This window comes from Nothoprocta perdicaria, unplaced genomic scaffold, assembly GCF_003342845.1.
Source record: "Nothoprocta perdicaria isolate Ctin4 unplaced genomic scaffold, notPer1 scaffold_165, whole genome shotgun sequence".
NCBI lineage: Eukaryota > Metazoa > Chordata > Aves > Tinamiformes > Tinamidae > Nothoprocta > Nothoprocta perdicaria.
In genome coordinates this window covers 1,346,114-1,368,443 of record NW_020454816.1, presented here as the reverse complement: position 1 = coordinate 1,368,443, position 22,330 = coordinate 1,346,114, and the positions used below count along the sequence as shown (strand labels likewise).

Sequence of the window (22,330 nt, the reverse complement as noted above, 5' to 3'; positions counted from 1 at the left end):
TTCTGTGGTGTCTTTTCCGAGGAGACAGAGGAGACACAGGACTCTCTGTAGACCTACATCCGACTGAAATGCCTGTTGGAGGCCAAGCAGCACACCCCAGGGCATCTCACATGGCAACAGAYGCAGGTCTAGGCAACTGACCTCAATCTTCTGGGTGTGCACAACACAGCAGGTCACAACAAAACGCTTCAAGGCACTGTTGTCAAAAGGGGTTTTTGAGACAGGCGGCCTTCTGAAGGTGACTTCCACCATGGTCCTACAACCGGTCAGAGGGTGATCAAATGCTCAGCCTCACGGTGCTGGAAATTCAATTGCAACAGCAGCTTGGCCTCCTTGCTATCATGCTTTTCAGCAAATACTCAAAAACGCTTGACCAAGCTCTGCTCTAACTAATAAGCTTAAGTTCTGACACATTTAAGTCACACTTTCTTTGTTTGAAATATCTAACCTAAATCCTGGCAGGCATAAACTATAGATGCTCCTTCAGAAGACGTGTTTTTAAATCTAGAGCTCTTTGAAGAATACTWTATGTGCAGAAAGCCCTATTTCTTTCTTGCTGGCATCTCTAACAGGGCCACCATGGTGATACACGAATGCTGAATGTGCTACCACCCATGGGTGCTCATCCCAGGACTGCTAACCCACAGGTTGCAAGGAAGCAACTTCTTCTACAATTAATGGACTTGTGATCAACTTCTAGTACTCTGATGTGTTTCTTCACAGTCCAACCTGGCAGCAAGGCATGTGGTCCTCTCTCATTGAAGAGGATGGGATATGGGCTTAGGATCTTGCACTAAGCTAAGCACTTCCAGCAAGTGGGAAACGTAGGTGCCTCTCTAGTTCTTGCACACAAAGCAAAGACACTTCACATCTGCCAAGCAACTAAATCTGAGAAATTTCCATGTAAGGCAGAACTCCGACAGATGGAGGAGGACTATCCACCAAACTCTGACCACAATTTGCTCCATTTGTCTCAAGGAAATTATGGCTAAAGCTCCAAAATTTTTAAAGGGCCTGTCAGCTAAGTACTTGTTTAATGCCTTCCGTGTTTATTAGGCAGCCCAAACCCTTCTGGGACCACGAGGCTGAACCACACTATCTAAAAACTTCCTCCTTGTACGTTTGCCACAGAGTTAAAAACACTCCAAAGGAAAAAAAAAGAAGAAGAAAAAAAAGCAGTTTGCAGGGTAAGGCTTCACTTAAGCCTAATGCGGCTGTCACTGGTGCCCTTCCCAGGGGTTGTTTTGCAGGAGCCTCCCAAGGGTTAGCGCTGGGAACGGGGCTCAGGCGCTCCACAAACCACAAGGCACCGCAGGGCTCGGTTCTCTCCTCGCCGGCTGTTTGGTGCCTGAGGGGCTGGGCCGTGCGGCGAGACCGCAGGCACGCGGGCCAGGAACAGGGCCCGTGACCACCAGCATGAACAGCGTCCTGTCCAAAAGCAGCAGATACCATCTACCGCAGGACCCCACAAGGTCCCCTAAGGTAAAATACATCTCAGCTTTGTCTTTCAAGCACAGAAAACCAGAAATAGTTTCTAGCTTTGTTTTAGAGGGTGTTTTTTTTTTCCTGAGATACAAACCACTTGGAGCTTTTTCCCAGAGAAAGAGACTATTTTAAAACATTTGCTTTTTTTCCTTTCCCTCCATGGGTTGTCAAGCATTTAGGAAGAGACCTATTTTCAGGATTAGGGGCCGCTTGGAGTTTTAGTTAGGCTGCAGGACAGAGAGGTGAGGCTATCTGCAGTTTTGGTACAACTCTTAGCAAAAAAAAAAGTTATTTCCTGATTTCTTGGTATGCAAAAGCTACATATGCCTGCTGCTGACTAAAATCAAAGAGAAAGGAGGAAGGAAAAGTCATGGCAAACACACAAACAAAACCAAATCAACTACAAAGTAAAACATTAAACCACTCCATGTGGTTTAATATTGGTACAGACCCTGGGGTCCTTTACACTTTCTTGGACACCTCTTCCTCTAAGAGTGCACTGGGCAGACAGGCTGAGGAGAGGCTCTCTCCAGAGGCACAAAATCCTGCCTTTGAACCCGGAATTATGAGCAAATGGGTGATGGCCCTCAGGAAGCTCTATGGCACAAGTCAGCTGAAAAAAAATTATGGAAAGTCCTATGAGCCTAGATTTCTAAAACACTTGCTCTAAAAAGAGCAAGGGGGATGGGGGGGACGGTGATATAAATAGCAAGRGAGAGGCTGTGTAAAGGTATCAGAAGCAGGCATGCTCCGAAGAGGAGGTTAAGAAATCTGCAGAAGGATGAAAATGGTCAAAAATCAGAAAAATGGATCCCTTAGAGAAAGCTCGAAGAAGGGTTTGGGGGCCTGATCTCATTCCCAGCTCCCTCTTTCCCTGTTCCAGCTCTGTTTGGTTTTCAGGAGAACAAAGCCAAAAGGAGGAGCTGGAGTCCATGGAGGAGCCCAACAGGCAGACCAGCCTGCTTCAGACCTGGCCCAGCTTTGGAGAGATGATAATCCAGGAAGAGGCAGAGGTTTGGAATCACTTCCAGGATTCAACTCCACAATGAGGGAGGGCAAAAACGAGGCAGCAGCTGACAAGGAAAGGGCTTCAGGACTCTGCTATGCAGGACGATTGCTTCAATTATTTAAATACAGACAAGCAACGCTGAAAATGTTGACTTTAGGAATGGTGAGGAAGCCGGGTGGTGCATTAAGGACTTGGCTCTGGAGAACTTAGTCTCCTGTTTCTGCCACTGAATCTTTTTTATGGCAATCAGCTAATTGCCTGCCCTGCCTCTATCTCAGTTTTCTTCTTGTTAACTAATGTTTACCTATTTCATAGAATCCATATGTATATGCACATTGTTTTAAAATTACTTGACGGAAAGGAACTAGGAAGGAGATTCGTGCATGAGGTTTTTTTTTTCTTTTCCTTTTTTTTAATGAAAGTGAAGTGGGGCTGGAGTGTGGGAAATTCCTTCCCTCAGCAGTCACTTACTCAACTGGCCATTTTTCATCTGCAGCCTGCTTTGAGTGGGGGGAAAAAACTGTCAAAGAATTTTAAAGCAAAACACTGCAAAACGTTATTAATTGAAGAAAGATTTCTGGCCTTCATTATYCCCACCAATGAACACAAAATTTGTACATCATCATTTGGGATATTTTCTCCCTAAAAAGGATATAGCAAATAAAACTAGGCAGACAAAAGATAAAGCAGGAAAATACTAAGGTATGGAAAAAAACAAACCATGGATACGGCAACTCTGTCAACAGTCAGCACTTCCAARACATGCACTTTTAATTTGTGTTTTATTTAGGAACGTTAGATTTACCACCATGACTTAACCATTCATCAGCCAAAGTTAGGGGGATCCCAATATTTYTCATGGAGCACCGCACAGACATGCTCATCTGTTCTTCCTTCTCCCTATATTTAGACTTATTATGTATATTACAAAATACATTTATTTCAGACCTGCAGTATTTACTGTAATATTATTATAGTTTTACCAAGTACTAGAGCATCAAAGACCAGAGGTGTGATGGGCCTCAGGGTGCCTGTACCTGGCTCCTTCCACTGCCAAGGAAGAAAAGACCCCGAAACAGCTGAGCTGGACATCTACAGCACCTCAAAACCACTGAAAACACCACAGGTTATTGGAAGAGAAATGATGTGGCTGATGGGGCTGCAGGGACCATTGCCATCCAAAATAGAGGTGAAGTAGGTTAAGGCAAGTCTTTCATSACAGATCACTAAACTTTTCCTTATTTTTAAGTAACAGGAAGTATTTTAACTCTTCACTTAAGCCACCCCCATTTCTGCAGCCTTCCTTCACATAYGATCCATGCTATATTTTTGCAGAGGTAATTCCTGCTTGTCTTCTAAAATTTAGTCTATTTCCCCTGTATTTCCCCTGCTGTCAAAGGTGTTGCCCGCACTCTGAATGCAGCTGGTTACTGTGTGTTATACGCAATGGAGGGCATCCTACATGTGAGACCAGAATCTGGTTCATGGCATTTAAACATTCAAGTACTGGACAAACTCCTAAGCTAAGCATAGGAGCAGCACTGATAATAGTAAAGGGAAAAAAATAAGCTGGAAGATAACAGAGTATTTCAAAACTGATTCTGAAGTGTCATATGAGATCTCTGGCCTCTATCCAGATTGCTGCTTGAGAAGAAAATCCAGTCTATCTTTTTCCTCTGTGAAAGCCAAAACAGCCTGCAATAAAAAGGAATTTTTGCAAGAAAAAGAATAAGCAGTTGCACACTCTGGACTYGATTCCTTACCTAGGTATCTTTTCCTTAGCTATGCATTTTTTCTTTTTTTGGTAAATGTAGCGTTCTGCTGCTTGCACAGAGCTTTGTTTGAAACTACCCAAGAATAGCTCACATAAACAGTGTGTGAGTAAGCACAATGGGCTCAACATGCTATAAGCAAAACTCTTTAGTCTGTAAGCTGAAGGGTTTCTTCAGTTTTTGGCAGAAAGATCATTTCAGAATGCTAATAAATGTACATTCAAGTCATAAGGCTTTTCTCAGCTAAAGATTTACATGGGCCTCCTTCGTATCGGTCACAAAAGTATTTTAAGAGTTTGGAAACTCTAGAAGCTTTTCCCCTGCCTTACTCAGCCACTCAAACTTGATCCTCATTAAATCCCTTGACATGTAATATATTCCAGCATACAAGCAGCCCTTCATTACTTCTCGGTGCTCGGAAGGTAATAAACCCATTTCAAAGCATAGAAGCAGGAACTATTGCAGGTGTTTCCTTACTACTCCACGCCGTGCCAGGAAGGTCATGCTCACAGCCTGAATGAGTGAACCACATTGCCAGCACTGACTTGAGCAGTATCGTTTTTAGATTTCCATTAGGAAGGTTTCTCCCCGTGCAGAAGTTTTAGGGAGGAATTCAGTGGGCGGGCAAGATAGGTGCCAGAGATGGTCATTCCACATCCAGTGAGGATACCAACGGTGGGCTCAGCAAGGGGCTGCACGTCTGCAGCCACACGTGTGCTCCTGACCCTACAGCTCGGTACTCACCTTGGCCTCTCTGCCTGCAAAATGGGGAGAACTAATTGAAAGGGCTCCCTGCCAGAGCCAGCTCACCCAAAACAGAGCACTGGGATCTCAGGTGGAAGCCATGTCCCCAGTGCTACTGTCCTACCATTAGATAAATAGGAACTGTTTTTACTTTTGAAGATTCAGAGCAGGTAGATGCTAGATTGAGCTCTTCACTGGGAATATTTCTGTCATACATTTAGAGGAAGGTAAGTACAGAAGTACAAATTTGTCTAAAGACCATCTCAAACTAATATTTCTCTAATGTATTAAAATGAAGTATCAGGAAGTGTTTTGATACTTTTGTCACAGATAATGAGTATTTTGACTACGGAAACCATGACTGTACAAAATATGCCATAACAAGGACAGATTTTCCTTTATCCCTTAACGAAAGATCCACTGCTCTCCAGACCTCCCTTCTCATGGATTACTTGTTCTTAAGGGCACAACTGAGTCTTAGACATTGTCGTAGGAAAAAAACTGGGCCAAGAAGAAACTATTTTTCTTGACTCAGAAATGTTTGTGAGGGTGTACATATTGCAGCATTACTAGAAAGAGCACCTTCACTGCGACACCTATGTTGCTTTAAATTCCATTAGTGTGACACCTGTGTTGCTTTAAATTCTAGTCAGATTCTTAGTTACTTGTATGTATATATTTGTATGTATAGATGGAGCAGACTTGCCTTTGGATCCTTCTCTTCAGGTGCTGCAGAAACTCTCCTGTGACTGCTTTTATTCTCGGGCTGTGGCCCTTTCTTACCTGTGTAATTAGGAGGGCAGAGACAGACATAGTTGTTGATCCCGTCCACGCACGTAGAGTTATTCTCGCAGTCGTTATCTTCGCAGTCATCTGGGTTTATTTCACACTTCTCCCCCTCGTACCCAAGGAGGCAGGAACAGCTTTGGAGAAAGAGAAGAAAAGCATTAGCATGAAAGGGGCAGGAGGCTTTGGGCACAGAGCTGTAATTAAAACATATACCAGTGAGTTGCTAGAGCCAAATCAACTGCTGCTGTGAAGCATGAAGCAGCTTAACTGTGTGTTTGGCCAAGGATGCAGTCTGGCAGTTCCTGCAGACAGGCAGTTATTCACGTGAGAGCTACAGCAGCAGCAGCAGAAAGCCTCCGTCGTGTCTCCCACTGCTTTCTTTGCAATGAGATAACCCTAGCCCTGAGTTGAAGCAAGCAACTCGAGGGCAGAAGAGCAAACATTCATCACAATATTCAGATCCTTGGCTTCTCTGCTGATGATTTTGTGAGGATGTAGATCCTTGTCTGTCGAGGACTGCACAATCCTAGGGCGCCTTGGCAGTGTTTAGATGGCTCTCTTTCTTTAAAGAACAACTTGAATTGAGTTTGCAGACACGAACATTTTCTTCTCATTACCACTTTGTCACTTGTCCAAACAAGAATCGCTTGGGAACGATCGCTTTTACGAGTGCAGTGCCATTCCAGCACTTCCACAGCTCCTCCAACTTGTACGCGTAGAGGAGCTGATGACGTCTAGATAATTTAACTAAAACTAAACACAAACAAACACGGGCAGAGCTATTGGAGGTTCGGCGAGGATGCAGACACTACTGAAGAATATCTGCACCAAACACTTAGCCAGGTGTGCTCCCTTCAGGCAGTCTAAGAAACTAAGGAGTTCAAGAACAGCTTTCACTTCTTTCACCTTCAGTTTCCTCTCTGTATCTAGCAGTTATGGTTGCTAAGAGAACCTTTATATTTTAAACTAACCAAAAGTGATGAAGAGGTGATGGCCACAGTTTCCAAAAAGACAGCCTAAAAACATGTGTTAAGTGCTCCAGTCGTTGCAGGGGCTTCTACGAAGCCAGTGATGATATTGGAAGTGTCAGCATYGCTGTTCACTAGTCACTGAGAGCGCCTGTGTGGATGGAGAGGCTTGTCTGGAGTCCCAGTCCAAACTACACGTTCTCATTCATCTGCTTCTTTCCTTTCCCATGCAAGTTCTGGTGGCAGGAAAGGAACTGACCAAATGTAAAACACCGCTGATTGATGAGGATGAAAACCAGAAAGCAGCGGAGCTGTCCCACTAATTGCTAGCCACTGCTTCCTGCAGCCAGCACAGTTTCCAGTGCAGAGAGGGCTGGGGGGTATTTTAGCCGGCCGAGACGGACAGAGTGGATGTGGGGCGGTTATCATGTAGATGTCATGGGGCTGAGGCGGAGAGTGTGCAGGAGAAATAGGAAGTCTGCAAAATCTGTGAAAACCCCCACAGCTTTTGGGCTGGCTGCTCTCACCACACTACTTACTTCTCTTCTCCCGTACTCAGCAAGTGAGCAGCGCAGAGGCCTCCAAGCGTGGGGTCCTATATGGCTCCACATGCACCTAAACCAGCCCCTAAGGAAAGAACAACTTCGTGGCATGGGCAACCTCAGAAACTAAGGGAATGACCAAGGAGGAGAAGGGGTAGGGAGCATGACTTAGCCTAACACAATAAGAAGACTTTCTATAGGGTCCCAGGCCAGGCACGCAAGGTCACAAGCCAACAGACTCCCTTTCAACTCTGCAGTGACCAGTCGCAGGTCATAGGCCTTAGAAACTCTTCACCACGAGTAACTACAAACACACTGTCCAGATCAATCCAACTGAGGACACAATAAAGCAGTGAAAGTATTTTCTTTGCCTGTCTCTGTCTCATTATTGCCAAAAAAGCACGTCCTCTCGCTGACCCTGCAATGATSCAGCGGATCAGGGGAGGCAGATAAGAAAGAAGAGCAGGCACAGCAGCTTTTGTGGCAACAAAAGCACCGGGGAGGGGGCAAAGCCATCTAATTAAATAAAGTGGCACATTCATCATGTCACCCTTTTCGATTACAAAACCCCATTTTCAGGGGTTTATAACTCAGCCATAAAAATATGCTCCAGGCTGCAACTTGGCATCCAAGGTCTCAGCTTGGAAGAGTTTTTTTCTCTCCATTTAAAGAAAAGCAACAAGAGTGGCTTTGTGCTGGCTATTTTTGTGTCTATCTGACATGACTTTCTTGCCACAAAAGGACTGGGAAAGTTTGGGTGCGTGCAATTAAGAACAACGTTATTAAATACTATCACTGGAATGGTTCGAGTCAGTAGAGTTACCAATAGTAACAGTACATATGGGATTGTGAAAGTACAATTGCTCAGTATTAGGACACATTTCATACTGAAAGAAATGTCAGCATAATTAATGACATTTGGCTACCAGCCCCTATGTCTTATGAGGAGTCTTTGCATTACTACTTACATATCTTTCTTTATTTTGATTTGCATTCAAATGTGCCAAATATGAGGGCTGAAATTAAATGATAAAACATACAATTTGGGACCCGGATTAAACCACATGTTGAAAGAAGGACAGTTTGGGACTGTTTGTATGCATTTTCCCAGAAAAAGCACTGAAGAAAAATGAAGTTTGCAGAATGACTGGGAGGTCACCAAACCTGGGTTCCAGCTGACCAAGACAGAAAATATGTTACATTAGAGACAACGATGAAAAGTCAATACTAAGCAGTGTGAGACGGCACTTCTTGGCGACCTTGGAAACCACAGACCCATGCAGGAAAGCAGTGTTTTCTAAGCYGCTGTGACCTAAACCACATATAGGTGTTCAGTTTAGGGATTTTGTTTAGGGATTTGGGGCTGATACGTACCTTCTAAGTTTACTGTACCAAAATAGTTTGTAGTTTAGCAGTTGTGCATTAAAACAGGCACATTTACTTTTTTTTTTTTAAATCAACTTTTGAATAGAAATAATAAATTATCTGGAGAACATTACTTTTTTTCGGTAGAGGAACCTGGCCTTTACCAGGAAAAAGACCTGGGCGGCCTGCAAACCTACCTTCAAGCTTCTGCTTGAACTGGCAGCATTGCCCCCGGGGAGTTAATCTGCTCCAGGTTCTTACATTTATGAGGAAACTGGAAGTTTGCTGAAAGCCCTGAGCAAGGGGGTTCTTTTTGTCTAGAGAAAAGTGAAAATAAAGGGGCCTGGTTTCCTGGCTCTGTGCACTAGTGAAGACCCTGGCTTTGCTGGTGACTAACGCTGAGGCGAGGCCGACAGCTCTGCCTCGTCAAGGCCTCGCTCAGGACGCGCTAAATGACGCGTCTCAGTGACCATCTCCATGACCTCTGCCTTTTTTTGGGCCACCTTTTGTCAATGCAGACAGATTAGATCAGAATGGGTTATGTCAAGCTTCACATTCCTCATCCGCTGAGCCCTCTGGTGCCACATAACCAGCATTTGACAGGGGAAAAGTCCCTACTTAGAACAAGCTAATGTGATTCAGAATAAACCAAGCTCAAGGATGAAGCGTGTGGAGAAGGCTGGGAGCGCTCAAGGTGACCTTGTCCCCTGGCCTCCCTTCAGGCCCTGCTGTTGCTGTGAGCCCCAGGACCCCGAGCTCAGAAGGACCATGCACGTGTGGTGCCCACCTTGGTCTCTCCATCACAACTGCACATTTCCTCTCGCTGCCTCGTGAACACCACTGCCTCGTGAACACCACCGCCACTGCAGTATCTAAAAGCTGATTTTCTTCTCAAAGGCTACAGAAACTTGAGAGTTAAACTGCTTGGCATTTCGCAGGGAGAAAGCTTTGGCTTAAGTTTCCTTTTTACAAGAGTAAAGATTTGACAAGTTTGGCAGCAGAGCTTGTRTATGAATATATTTCCCTAGGGAAGAGAATATATAGAAGATATAATTTCTTTTACAGGCCACACAACAGAAAAAAAATCCAAGGAGGCCTCTTGTGCAAATGTTTTTGACATTCACTTCCTTGTAGCATATAATCTAAGGCAACGTCTTCCCATCTTCATGCACACAATTCATATGCACGTAACTCTGGCTGCTGCCATCCGCTGGAGATTTCCCCCAAAATAAACAGAATCACAGAATGTTTCTTTATCTTCCTTCATGGCCTCTTCCATTCCCAGTCCACATTTCCCTATGCTTGGTCTTGTAGCTTGTGTTTTCCAGGGCAGCTGGGGCCATGCTGGGGAGCAAGAAGACTACAGCAGTGCAAAGGATGAACATTCAGTTTTGTGAAAGCAAGATTTTTGGTGAGATACAGTTGTCTGCATCTTTCATGAGACTAACTGAAACTATGTAAATAACTATAAAAGCAGAAATCTTCCCCAGAATGGCTCAAAATGCTATTACACAAGAAAATCACCAATGAAGTATTATGGACTTCAAAAACTATGTTCCTTCTTACCTGATCAAAGACCCTGAAAAATGTAAATGTCTTCAAAAGAAAAATGGAGTTGCTTTCATTTCAAATAATATAAAGCTTGCTATTTATACGCCACAGAACAAAATCCTGAAACAAAACTCTGATCCAAAATATAAAGTGAGAATTGCCATTCCACTATTAAAAGTTTATAAAATGTTTTACTAGCACATTTTTTACTRTCAATAGATTTTGCAAGTGATTAGCAAGTGACAGAAATAGATATTCCAATGGTAGGTTCAGTGCTTTTGCAGCCAACTCTATAAGAGGATCTATGTAATTCAGTGTAGTCTAGAATAAAGCAGATAACATATTTCATGTTACATCTCTGCTCCGGCCTAAGCTTGCCAAATCAATTCAAACATGAGTGACCAAAGGGAACCCAACCTGAAGACCACTTGAGGCTACTTCTTGACCAGAAACCGGACCTGAATTATTCCTCTGAATAACTGGGCCTGTGAGCATCTGATTCTAGAGGAGGAATTTCTGGTTCCTGGTGCAGAGTAGTGTTGTCACTAAAATCAAGAGGGACCCCACCAAACACCAAGACCACAGCACTTGCTATGGCCAATGGAGCCTTCTCGTTGTCTCCCACTGCAAGGCAGCAGGACAACTGATGTATCCGTGTCTTGGAGACTCCCCGGGGCATCCATAGAGAAGTCACAAGGCTTTCCTGGGAGTACAGAAGGTGTCCAAGCTTTGGGAGGGGAGCAGCACAGGGCACCCCGTGCTGCAGACGAAGCCCTATCAGGAACCCAGGTTTTCCCATGGCCCTTTGTAATCTGCAGAAACTCTGTTTTCTGCCACAAATGGATGTGTGTTTGCCAGCCTGGTGAGCAAAGAGTTAACCTCAGCTGGAACAGTCTCAGGCACAGCTGAAACCAAACTGGAACCAAACAGAAAAAATGTATTAGTTTGCCTCCTTGCTTACACCATTTGTAAACCTTGCAGTTGTGTGTCGCACTCCAGCTGTCACTGATAGGGAGCTATACATAGGAGGAGACAAAGCAGGCAGCRTGAGTAATGCAGAAATGCTTTTAGAAGTGAGGATTTCGGGTATGCACTTGAAACAACAGTACAGAGTCATCTTGCACGTATTTTGTGCAAGAAATAGCATAAACACTGAGGACCAAACGCATGCAAGTTTCAGCAACTATTCTCAAAGAAAAAAAAAATTTAGCAACTTTAACGACATTAAGCAGACAAAGCCTCAATCTTCTATTTCCTTACCTGAAAAGTAGTGCATATAGTGATCCAAATTCCCCTAATTACCTCATGAAAATGTCTGGACTTCTCTGCAATTTTCCAGCTTTTTATTGCATCTTACTTACATGGGAAAAGTGAAGGCCATACTGCCTAGCTGTAAAGGTTATTCTCTTGCAGGCATTATGCCCAATATGTGGCAGTCTCTCCATGTTTCTTAATGGTTTCTTTAAAGCCTGTTTGTCTACAAGATTCTTCAGTATGAAAACATTTTGCATCTGGTTGTCAAGCAACAGATGCTCATTTTACAAACACAAAAAAGAGTATATGTGATTTTGAGATGCCCCAAGGAAAATTAGCATACAGATAACACAAAGCAGATCAGGGAGACAGCTCAAAATAGCTCTGAGAGTACAACCCATTATGAGAAAATAAGGATGCCTGTTTCAGAGGAAACAACATGTCACCAAAGAAACCAGATCTTTTTTTTTTTCCTTTGGTCTGGCAAATAGAACTGTCACATGCAGCAGCTTTTGTAAAGTAGCCATTAGAATTAATTAATGTAAAGTAGAAACACACTTATTTTATCATCCTGTTTTAAATGCACTTTGTGTTACTACCTGAATCCATCTTTATTTGCCTCGGTGAGGTGGCAGGTCCCTCCATTCTGACAGGGATTTTGAATGCAAGAATTAATGGGCACGCTGCAGTCTCGACCCTATTTGGGAAAATTCAAAAGAAACAAGATTAGTAAGACTCCTGTCATCTGAACCAACATCTCTTCCTTGCACAGCCCTGCGTGTGGTCTTTGGGCCTGTTTCATCACCTCATGCTCTTCAGTGACCATCAGATAAGTTCACGGTGGAATAAAGACATGTGGAAGTCTGACAATACTCAAAGGATCTCTCTACTCCTTYTAAAAAGGTCCTGTTAGCATGGCTCTCTGCCAGCTCTTTTCCTGCAAAGCTGATGCATGACTGCAATTAAAGATGAGAATATCTCAGGCAATATGTTAGTTCAGTCAGGGTAATTGGAATTTTTGGCTTCAATTTAAATATGATGACTCATATGATCCTTCAGAAAAATAACAATGCTATATCTGCTCTTAATATTCTCTAAATAGAGAGGGCAGATGCCAGCTCATGACACTGTTTCATAGCAGTTTTAACTTCTTTAAGCTAGTACTGAACACCACCACAGTGCAATACAGAGTCCCTAGATCCCAGAGCTACAGGAACAGTCCYGGTTACCCTGCCACTGCCCGAGAGTTTTCCTTGCTTACGGTGCTCATCAAAAAACGGTCCTTTCTCCATCAGATTTGCAATGATTCCCAGCCTTTTCAGGCATGTGATACCTAGTGTGATGCCCTGGAGTGCAGGACCCTCAAATAAACATTTCTATGCACTTATTTTATGMAGTTATTTTTTATGTTTGCCACGCTGTCGAAATGCAGTGTCTTTGTACTTCAGCCATACAGTCCACACGACAGCATTACCTGTTGGTTGATTTTCCATTTTCCACTTCACTGTTCTTACTTAAAATATAATATTACACTGGAATTAAGAATGGACTTAATATCTTAACATGTTAAGCATCTTTACGCTGTGCTTGGAAGATAACTGACAAYGACCAGCTTCGCTAAAGTCGGAAAGGGCACAGAGAGGGACAGTCAAAATGCTCAAGGAGATGGAACAACTGCTTCAGAAGATACTGCAARCACTGTGACTCTCTAGTTTGGAAAAACAAAGTCTTATGGTGGGAGGATAGGACTGAAGTTCACAAAATCATGGAGGTGTTAAATGCAGGATTGGTACTTACTAAATCCCTCAGTACCAGAACTAGGGGCCACTTGCTGACATTATTAGGGGATTGGCTCAGTATGGACAAAATAAAGTACTTTTCCCAAAATGGGTAATGAGCTTCCGGGATTTGTTGCCACTGGACATTGTGAAATCAGATAATATAAAAGCAATCAGAGTAATTTGTGGACAACAGGCCCAAACCGGACGGCAATGGGAGAAGACAGAACCAGCATCCCTGGCTGGATGACGGCGGGTGCTGGGGGTTCTTTTTAAAAAGAACTTGGCTTCCCTTGCACCAAGGAACAGGCCAGTCCAGGCTCTGCTCTTCTTCCTCCGTGGACACATTTCCAACTCCACGCCCGGCCTGAAGGGGACAAGTCAGCAGGACGGGGACCGTTCTCAGGGTCTGTGCCCTTCCTGTGACAGCTCAAGATCCATTCATGCTTTAAGGACTAGACAAATAATCACTTTAATTTGTCTCAAGAGTGCTCATCAAGAAATTGGTGCAGCCTCATTAAGCCTAATTAAGGCACTAAAAAAAATAAAACATTTTGTAATCGAGAGGTGTTCCAGAGAGTCCATTTAAACTGGCTTGTCCACTGGCCTGCAGGTGCCAGGGCGGTGTTCAGAGCCCCCAAAGACTAAAGTCTTCTCCAGTAGAGCTCCAGGTAGTCCCTATGGCTCCAGGAGCAGAGCAGAGACAAGGTACCGACACGTCARTTCAGCCCCAGTCACCACAGGGAAGCTCAGTCACCACAACGGGGGACAAAACCACCTTTCTGGAGGCCCATGTCCCCCCACACTGTGCCCCAAGTTGTCCGTGCGGAGCCATCTCCTACATTTCTAAGGCTGCAAGTCCTACACCCCTGAAAAACTGACTACTTTATAGATAATTCACTAATAGCAATTACTTCTGTTTCACAAAACTCTTCAACCTTGTGTCATTCAAAGCCTTTGGAGCTGAGCACAGCAAGACACAAAGCAGAAACCGCTGCATCTGTTTTTTTCCGAAGGTTTTTATCACGGAGAAACAACATGCAAAATAGTCCCATCTCCTCTACTGTAATTATTCAGATTATCTTGTAAACTTTTAATAAAGACAAACGGTAAAACAAGAGCCGGGCATCTTCTGTCCTGCACRGTGGCACATGAAATTCCTCCCGACGCAGCCTCTGCTCCCATTTGTTTCCTGCACGTGCCTGAATTATTGGCTTCTCCAGCCTCAGACACCATGGAAACTGCACAGTACGTGCTGCTGAACCAGACAGGTAATTATAACATGGGTTGCTATGTGGTTTTGGGAAAATTAGAGCCTCTCTGACTCAGTTTACTCATTGTAATAAATGAGCAAACATCCCCTAGCCTTGTCCTGAGGATTGCCTTCCCCAAGCCGATCTGATCGGGAGCGCATGGAGTTCCCACAGAACAAGTGCTCTTTCTGTAGCACCAGAGACTAGGAAAAGCAGAGTGCCAAAGGAAAGGAAGCAGCTGGAAACACAGGCACTAATAAATCCATAGCAAAGCAAGGCTACTTATTTCTGTATAGGGTTGTCGCTACACACGGGAGCCTAAAGACAGTCTAGAAACATCTTTCAAATGAGTAATGCAATTTTCTACTCTCAATATATAGCAGGACTGTTCTTACTGGAAAAAAAGGAATTACTTTCACTGTCAAGCATCAGTAAAATTAATTTCTGGAAGCTGGGAAAAACTTTTTGAATTATATTCCCTGGAAGTAACTAGTGTTGCAGAGTAGAACATTGTGTATTTGCTTCAAGACTGAAGAGCCTTTTAATGAAGTTGGAATCGGCAGAAAAGGGGCAAGCTCTGCTTCAAGGACAGGCAGGAAGACATGACTGTCTCAGCAATTCACACACAGAGGACAAAGGTCCTTCCTCGTGTACTATATTATTTTTAGAGGTTCTTTATAATAAATTCTTGTCAGCTCTGATAGGAAAGCATCAGATCCAAAACACTCTCATATAATTTCTCTCATTTTCTCTAGGAGAGCAAAGGATTAGGTGTTGAGATGTAAAATTTGTGCAACTAAACAGAACACGTGTATGTTCAGCCTCAGGCTGCCTTTTCCCAGCTGAAAGCTGGTTCAGATTTTAGCTGAGCTGCTCAACTTTGCCGTTTTAGTGAATAAGAACAAAGTCTAGGCCATCATCCTTAAGAGGTGTCAGCTCTTCGTTGCAGGCTCAACACTAATCAGCCATACTGTGCATTAGTGTATATGCAAGCTGTTACTCACCACAGCAGTGCCAAATTYTGGCCTTCGTGTGTACCTAGTACTGGAAAACACTGTATCAGGATTAATAAAAACCCAAGAACAGGCAGCAAAAGCTAACGYGAACTTCAGGAGGAAGAGCAAAGGATAATACAGCTACACCACACACATTTGCTTTGATACTACTTTGACCACTGAAACCATTTTTGATTAAATTTCATATAGGATTTTGTTTGTGGACACCGAAAGCTTCCCTCCGGGATCTCCTGRTGGAGGTTAAACTCCACGAGATCCTTCATGTTCTCCTGAAGCAGCACACAGACCACAACCTGTGGCACGTAACTCTACCACGGGCACCACTACAGAATGGAAAGCTCGTCCTGTGGTACCYCCCCCATCCCTGGCTATAAATTCATCTACTTAGCAATGAAGACAGTTGYAGGCTGGTTGCAGCCCACCAGGCTTCAGGGGTGTCAACGGAGACCTCTCTACTGCTCATTAGAGCCCTGTTCAATGGCTAAAATATTTTAAAGCAGCCTGGAAGTGAACTACAGATGAAAAATCACCAAAGTTTATTCAAGTCGATAACAGTACACAATATGTTCATAATAAATCGTATTTACATGGTATGTGTAGAGAACAGATGGTGGCCATGTATCSAGTGAAAATACTTGAGCAAGACAAATATAGTTGGTAGAGACTTTAAATAAAGATCTAGGATTTTTTTCATAAACAACTTAATTATCATGTTCTAAACACAGCTGAAGCTTTGTAATAAATCAGTGGGTAAAATTCCCCGCTACAGAGATGCTGTATCACAAACCTAGTCCTCTGTGTCCCTGGTAGTGAAAGCCACATAGCTCTGAGTCTCCCGAGTGCCTGTACATTTGTCCTCTGCTGTCCAGGGCAGCACAGAGCAAAAATTATCATTATTGCCCTGGAAAAGCCCAAGGAAATCTACTGCATGCAAAACTGGGGGAAAATCTGCAAATGGGTAAAGTGAAATGCGTTCTACGAGCGTGCACATTCAGCAGTGCTACCCACAGTTAAAATATCTGTCATCTTGAATAATTTAGCCTTTTTGTACCATGAAAATGAGAAAAAAAACGACACCCAGTCACTACCTATGCATAGCTTTGCTCTCTTCCCACAGAGCTGAGAAGCCCCAGCTTTGGTGAACGCAGATTGTGGAGCTATTCTGCTACGTGCTAATTGCCTGAGATCCTCTCAGACCTCCAAAGGTCTCGGATCACAGTGAGGGGTAAAATTCAGTGCAAAGCAAAACAGGATTCCTGGTCTTCTATGGAAAAGAATAAGGTGGGATGAGAGGAGCGAAGAAGGGAAAACACATCCAGAAATAAAGACAACACTGTCGTCAGCACTGACAGGCACTTTGGCTTAAGCTCTGGCTTTTTGACTTGAGTTTTGTTTCTGTGATGCTTAGTAAAGCGAGAACTATGATGAAAGGTTTCCCTGCAGATACAGCGTTCAGCTGTCTAATAAGGGACAAGCTGATTGCTACAGTCTTTTACCCAGCACAGCTTTGACAGCCTCTTCTTCTTGCAGTTGAAACCTTTCTCCCTTGTCACAAATGCTCAAAGCTGGACAGTAAATTCAAATATTCTCAGGGCAGAAAGGCAAAGAGGTGCCTTGCACAAAATCTGACCACATACAGCTCCATTTCACAAGAAAAATAAGCTAGGAAATAAAAATGAGGTATTCTGCAGCTTCCTTATAATAAATATATTTACAAGCCATAAATACAAAGGAGAAACAAGAAGAATTTTGCATAGTTAACCAAAGCAACACGATGAATTCAGCTACACAGCCAATACACCTAGCTACACGTTTGGTAGGGAAAAACRCAGACAACTTAAAAAGTGATCACTGCGAACACAGCCACTTGGCTGCATAAAGTGCGGAGATCAATGATGTGTGCAGAGGATTCAAATGTGAAGTGCAGAATTGAACAATTTTAAATAAAAGTAATCCAAATGACTCTGCAGCAAGGACAAAGAAATGCAGAATGGAGATCTATCTTATTCTCATTTTACCAGCAGAACCATGTGAGGCAGATCTAACTGATCACACTGATACCAAGACATACACAGATAGCTCACACCCCAAAATGCATATACAGCAGTCTGAGAACACTATAACTGAAGTCACTTGCATCTATGTTTTCTCTTCCATAGACCCAGATGATACTATTTCCTTGTTTATGCTGTTTTTGGCCATGAAGGTAATGGATAAGAAGCCTTAATCTGGAAAAGATGCAGATGATGCTCATTGGCAAGGTCAGCTCTGAGAGCTGGCAGGGTGCATGTAAGATCCATCTGCTTAGGCATATATACAAATTATTTGGCAAGGCACGGATAATATCCCAGTAATTTTGGATYAGACTGCTTTTAGATTGCCAGGTGGAAGCAGACAGATTTCCATCATCTGTTGTTTGCAGAGGGCTGCGACTCCTGCACGCAAACCTTGCTCCAGGCATCCGAGCGTGGCTGCTCTGGGTTAGGGCACTCGCAGGGATTATCAATTAACTGCTTCTCTCCAGTCATCTGTCCCAAGCGGGTAATAAACAGGCACTCCCCGAGGACTGCTGCTGATGGACCATTTGATTTAACATAGAAACAAAATCATTCTAGTCCATTTCTAGCTTTGAAATAAGCTTTAAAAGGAATTTGAATGCACCTGGACAAGTCTGTTTTCTTCTCTTAGTTCAGTGCTTTTGCTTTTATAGCAATATTTGCATGGACACAACAAGGCAGCAAAAGACCTGTCCACTGCTGCTCCCAAGCACCGGGAGAAGCAATACCTGCCGAATACCACCCAAAGCAGAACATGAAACGTAGATGCTGTTTTGGGGCTGCCTCCCTTTGGCTGATTTAACTCTTTCTGAAAACTTCCATGGCATTAATATCTGGAATAAAAATACAGTTTCTTCCTGATATCGATATCCCCCCATGTTCAACCCCGTAGAGTTATCTTCCATGCCAGTCTGGCTTTATCTGGCACCTGATTAAACAATAATTGGGCACGGCAGCAGCACTTCTTAGTGACTTTCCTGTCCTTGTTAATAAATCACAATTGTCAATTTACAGTAAATTAGGTGAACTCTGCTCTCTCAAGCCTCATTTTATTTAAATCAGAAAGATTTATGATGCTTCAGGGTATAATACACCTCCCATTACCTCAGTAGCTAGTAATCAAGAATATGCCTGTCAAAGTCAAAGTGCAAGGATTCATCAAATTATTATTATTTTTTAAATTCTGGTTCTATCATATCAGTATGAAATTTAATTCTCAGTGSACTTCTAGGGTTTATTTTGCAATTACAATCATTAGCATGTAAATACTGATTGTCCTTCTAAAATTCTCCTTACAGAAGTGCTTAGGGCTTCAGCGCTTCTGTGACACAGAAGACCTTTCCTTCTCAGTTTCTCAAAAACCAGTGGCTCTTCTTAATGTGAACATGGTATAACGTTGTGAAGACTGAACACCCCATAAACAGTGGCCACATTTTCTATTCACAGGAAATAGCACAAGCAAGAAAATATGGCTGTTGTGTTTTAAATTTCTTACTCAAGGCACTTAACCTTGGCCTAACACTTAGGCAACTGAATGTAGAGCTGCCTGAGAGAGAAGGGACATGCACACACAGGAATCCCGTGACACCTGATCCAAGGCAGGGCTTACGTGACTGGGAAACCTCTCCAAAGGCTCCACCAGATTCCCGAAATAAAAGGAGCTAGAGCTTCTGGAAAGGCATGGGCTGAGTCTGACACAGACAGAGCGTGAGAGCCCAAGCCACACTGGGGTTGTCGGTACAGCCTCACCTGCAGAGCACGGGTCTGCATCTCCATCCAGCAGTCTGCTCCTTCCCAAGTGCGTCTGACAGATACAGATAGACAGATGATTTTCCTCATCAGAAGAGAGCTTCTTCTCAAATTATCAAGAAGCTTCCTTTTCAGCTGAGCCTGCTTACCACCATTCCCCCAATTTYATCATCCCCAAGAGCCTGGAAGGACCAGTCACGACACAAACTTCCRTTTAGGTTCTTGGATATCAGAAGAAACCTGAAGGCCACAGCCTCAAGGCCTCAGGGCTCACATGTGACAGAGCCACAAGGAACCTGCAATAGGGATTTTTACCTGTGACCTGCTACTGATCCAGTCAAGAAGAACTGATGGGACAGGGAAAATTGAGAGCTTGTTGGAGAGAACTTGATTAAGCACAGATACAGCAACTGGYAATCCCTTGGAAGACAGGCAAACCATGGAGGAAGAGTTAGTGCAACAGTGGTGAGCAGCCGGGGATGCTGGAGTTCATGGCAAGCCCATAAACCCTTCCCTTCGCCTTTAACCTGGGAAAAGAAAGACCAGGAACCCTGTCATGAGAGGAACTAGAGCAGAGAAGGAACAGTAAAAACACAGAGGGAAGATGTGTGCCCAGGAAAATGCATTACATTATCTGCCTTTTCTCTGCCCTGGGCCCTTATGCCAGTCACACACCCCTAATGCCCATGCTGGTCTCTGCAGAACAAGCCACACGTAACTGCAGGTCTTCTTGTGCACGGCCACCCCTGGCCCCTCGCCCCAAGGGCTTTCTGCACTATTTAAATGAGAGTGGAAAATGCTTCTTTCAACATTCATTAATAAGTATTTTAAGCTTGGTCAAGACAAACAAAAAATAAACCAGCCAAGAGCACATAAATACACGTCCCAGGAGAAATCACCACAAGGAGCACGTAGGGCAGAAGCGCCACACACGAGCATTGTGCTGGGCCGATTTCTTCATGCCGAAACTTGGCAGGGAACTCGCATTCCGCTGTCTGTCCTCCCTGCCCTGACGCTGGAGAGGAGAGGCCCAAAGAGAGCAATATGTGAAGGCAGAGAGGTTTGAACCCTGCGCTCGCGGGGAGGAGAGAAGCCTCGAGCTCCTTCCAGTTGCTCCTCCAGATGGGGATTTCTTTGTGCACTACGTGGTGCACGAGGGGACCGTGCGCATATGTTCCTAGATCCGAAGAAAYAGAATAATACCAGTTATTCCCCAGACAACCATCGTTCTAGGACTAAGAGACGATGCAGGTGATGCYACGGAGGTTTTCCTCTGCCACTCACTTCTAGCCCTGAACTCAGCTTTGGGGGTGAGGCCGGGAGAAGCCAAATTCCCCACAAAGTTTGGAGGCAGCTTCCCTGTGGTTGCAGCTCCGCTCTGCTGCCCTCCACCGCAAGTGCCTGGCTGCAGAGGACGCGCTCTCCCCCGCCCAAGAGCTTTCCCTGGATTTTTCCAATYGTATCTGTGATTCTAGATGAAAATTCATCTCATCAGAGCATCTCCTGTGACACTGCAGTGCTGCAATCAAGGACACTGGCCAAACTCAGTGGCAAAGTCAGCAGAGCAACACTGCAGAGCAGCTCTGCTGCAGACACACAGCAGCAGCTGCTGCCCAGAACGTGGCCCACGTGCTAAACGTTCCTATTTCCCACCCCAGACAGCTCCACGTGCCACCTCAGACAGCTTCTGGCACTGTCAGAAGCCGGAGGTGACAAACATCTCCGAATCCCAGCGGCTCTGGCTCCTGTTTCTCCACGCAACGAGGCAGCTCTGGCAGCGGCCGGGCAGCTACTGCACTTCATATTCCCGCCTGTCAGCGCTCCTTGCTGTTTCATGCTAGATAACATCCATACAGATTTTAAACTCTCCTTCCCTGGTTCTACAGACAGCTCTACTTGCAAGAYGGAAAATTACCCTCCTCCAGTTGCTGCTCCCTCAGTTTTAAGAAAACAAGTATGAAAGACACAAAAATCACCAAAATTCCAAAAAGAGCMAAAAAATTCCAAATTCCAAAATTTTCAGATGAATTTCAGAATACAACAAAGGCAAAACAGGCTACTGGCTTCCACTTGCCTTCGTTATTCTTTTTGTTTCTACTTTTTTGCTATAGCTATCCATATAAATCCTTTCTCCATGACTCGCTGATGTGATTATTCAGTAGAATTCCAGCTGCCACAGGCTTAATTTTCCTGTATCCGTGAGCCCTATCAGTATGAAAGTCACACACATCTGCAGGAGAAGCTAATTAGYTCGGTCCCCTCACCTGCTTAATGAAGAGCCACCAGTTGCACGCGTACAGGCGTGTGCTCCAGGTGCTGGGCATCACGTCGAGCTGAGGAAAGCTCCATTTCTACACCCATGATCGTACTTAATAATCTAAACCACACATATTATTAAAACAATCTTTCAAAGAGTGCTATGGGGGGAAAATAATGTCGGTGCATAGATCAGATTGCACGTGTGTCTGTTTCTAATATGAGAACACAGGTTTCRCAAGGCTGGGAGATGTTGCGCGGTTCGGCCCGAGGCCCGCGCGGCGCTCGGCTCCCGGAGCTGACAGCCTCGCACCAGCTCCTGGCTGCTTGGAGCGGCTCCAGGGAGCCCCATCTCCAGCAGGCCTCAGCTCCAGCAACCTCGGGAAATGCCCCTGCCCCAGCACAGGCAGCTCCCAGTGTCTGGAATGGCGCTTCTGAAGGGAGCACCCTGCACTGCCGTGCCTGTCAAATGCGACCGTGCGCCCCTCCGCTCCGATGTGCCAGGAGTGCCTTCATTTTTAACCTCACTCAGCAGTGAAGATCCCCATCATCCATGTGTTTGATAAGAATGGGCATTCTGGGGATGATAAAAAGTAAGAGTCTCAGCAGAGGCTGGGCCGTCTTCACTAGGGCAGGGAGCGGGATGAGCCTGGCCTTTCCTGAACGCAGCGCCTGGAGCAAGTGGGGGACATTCCCAGTGCCACCAGGCCCCGGTTGGGCACCGGGTCACACCAGCAGCTCC

At 44.5% G+C, this 22,330-nt stretch overlaps 1 protein-coding gene across 1 annotated transcript in view; it reads right to left on the bottom strand.

The window, feature by feature from the left end:
- The window catches only part of SLIT3 (slit guidance ligand 3), a 337,579-nt gene that overhangs the window by 34,768 nt on the left and 280,481 nt on the right, over positions 1–22,330 (bottom strand). The window contains exons 27-28 of the mRNA XM_026035707.1: positions 12,079–12,176; positions 5,794–5,933 (exon numbers count right to left, since the gene is read on the bottom strand). Of these exons, the coding sequence (XP_025891492.1) occupies positions 5,794–5,933; positions 12,079–12,176 (238 nt within the window). The remainder of the gene's footprint in view (positions 1–5,793; positions 5,934–12,078; positions 12,177–22,330) is intronic.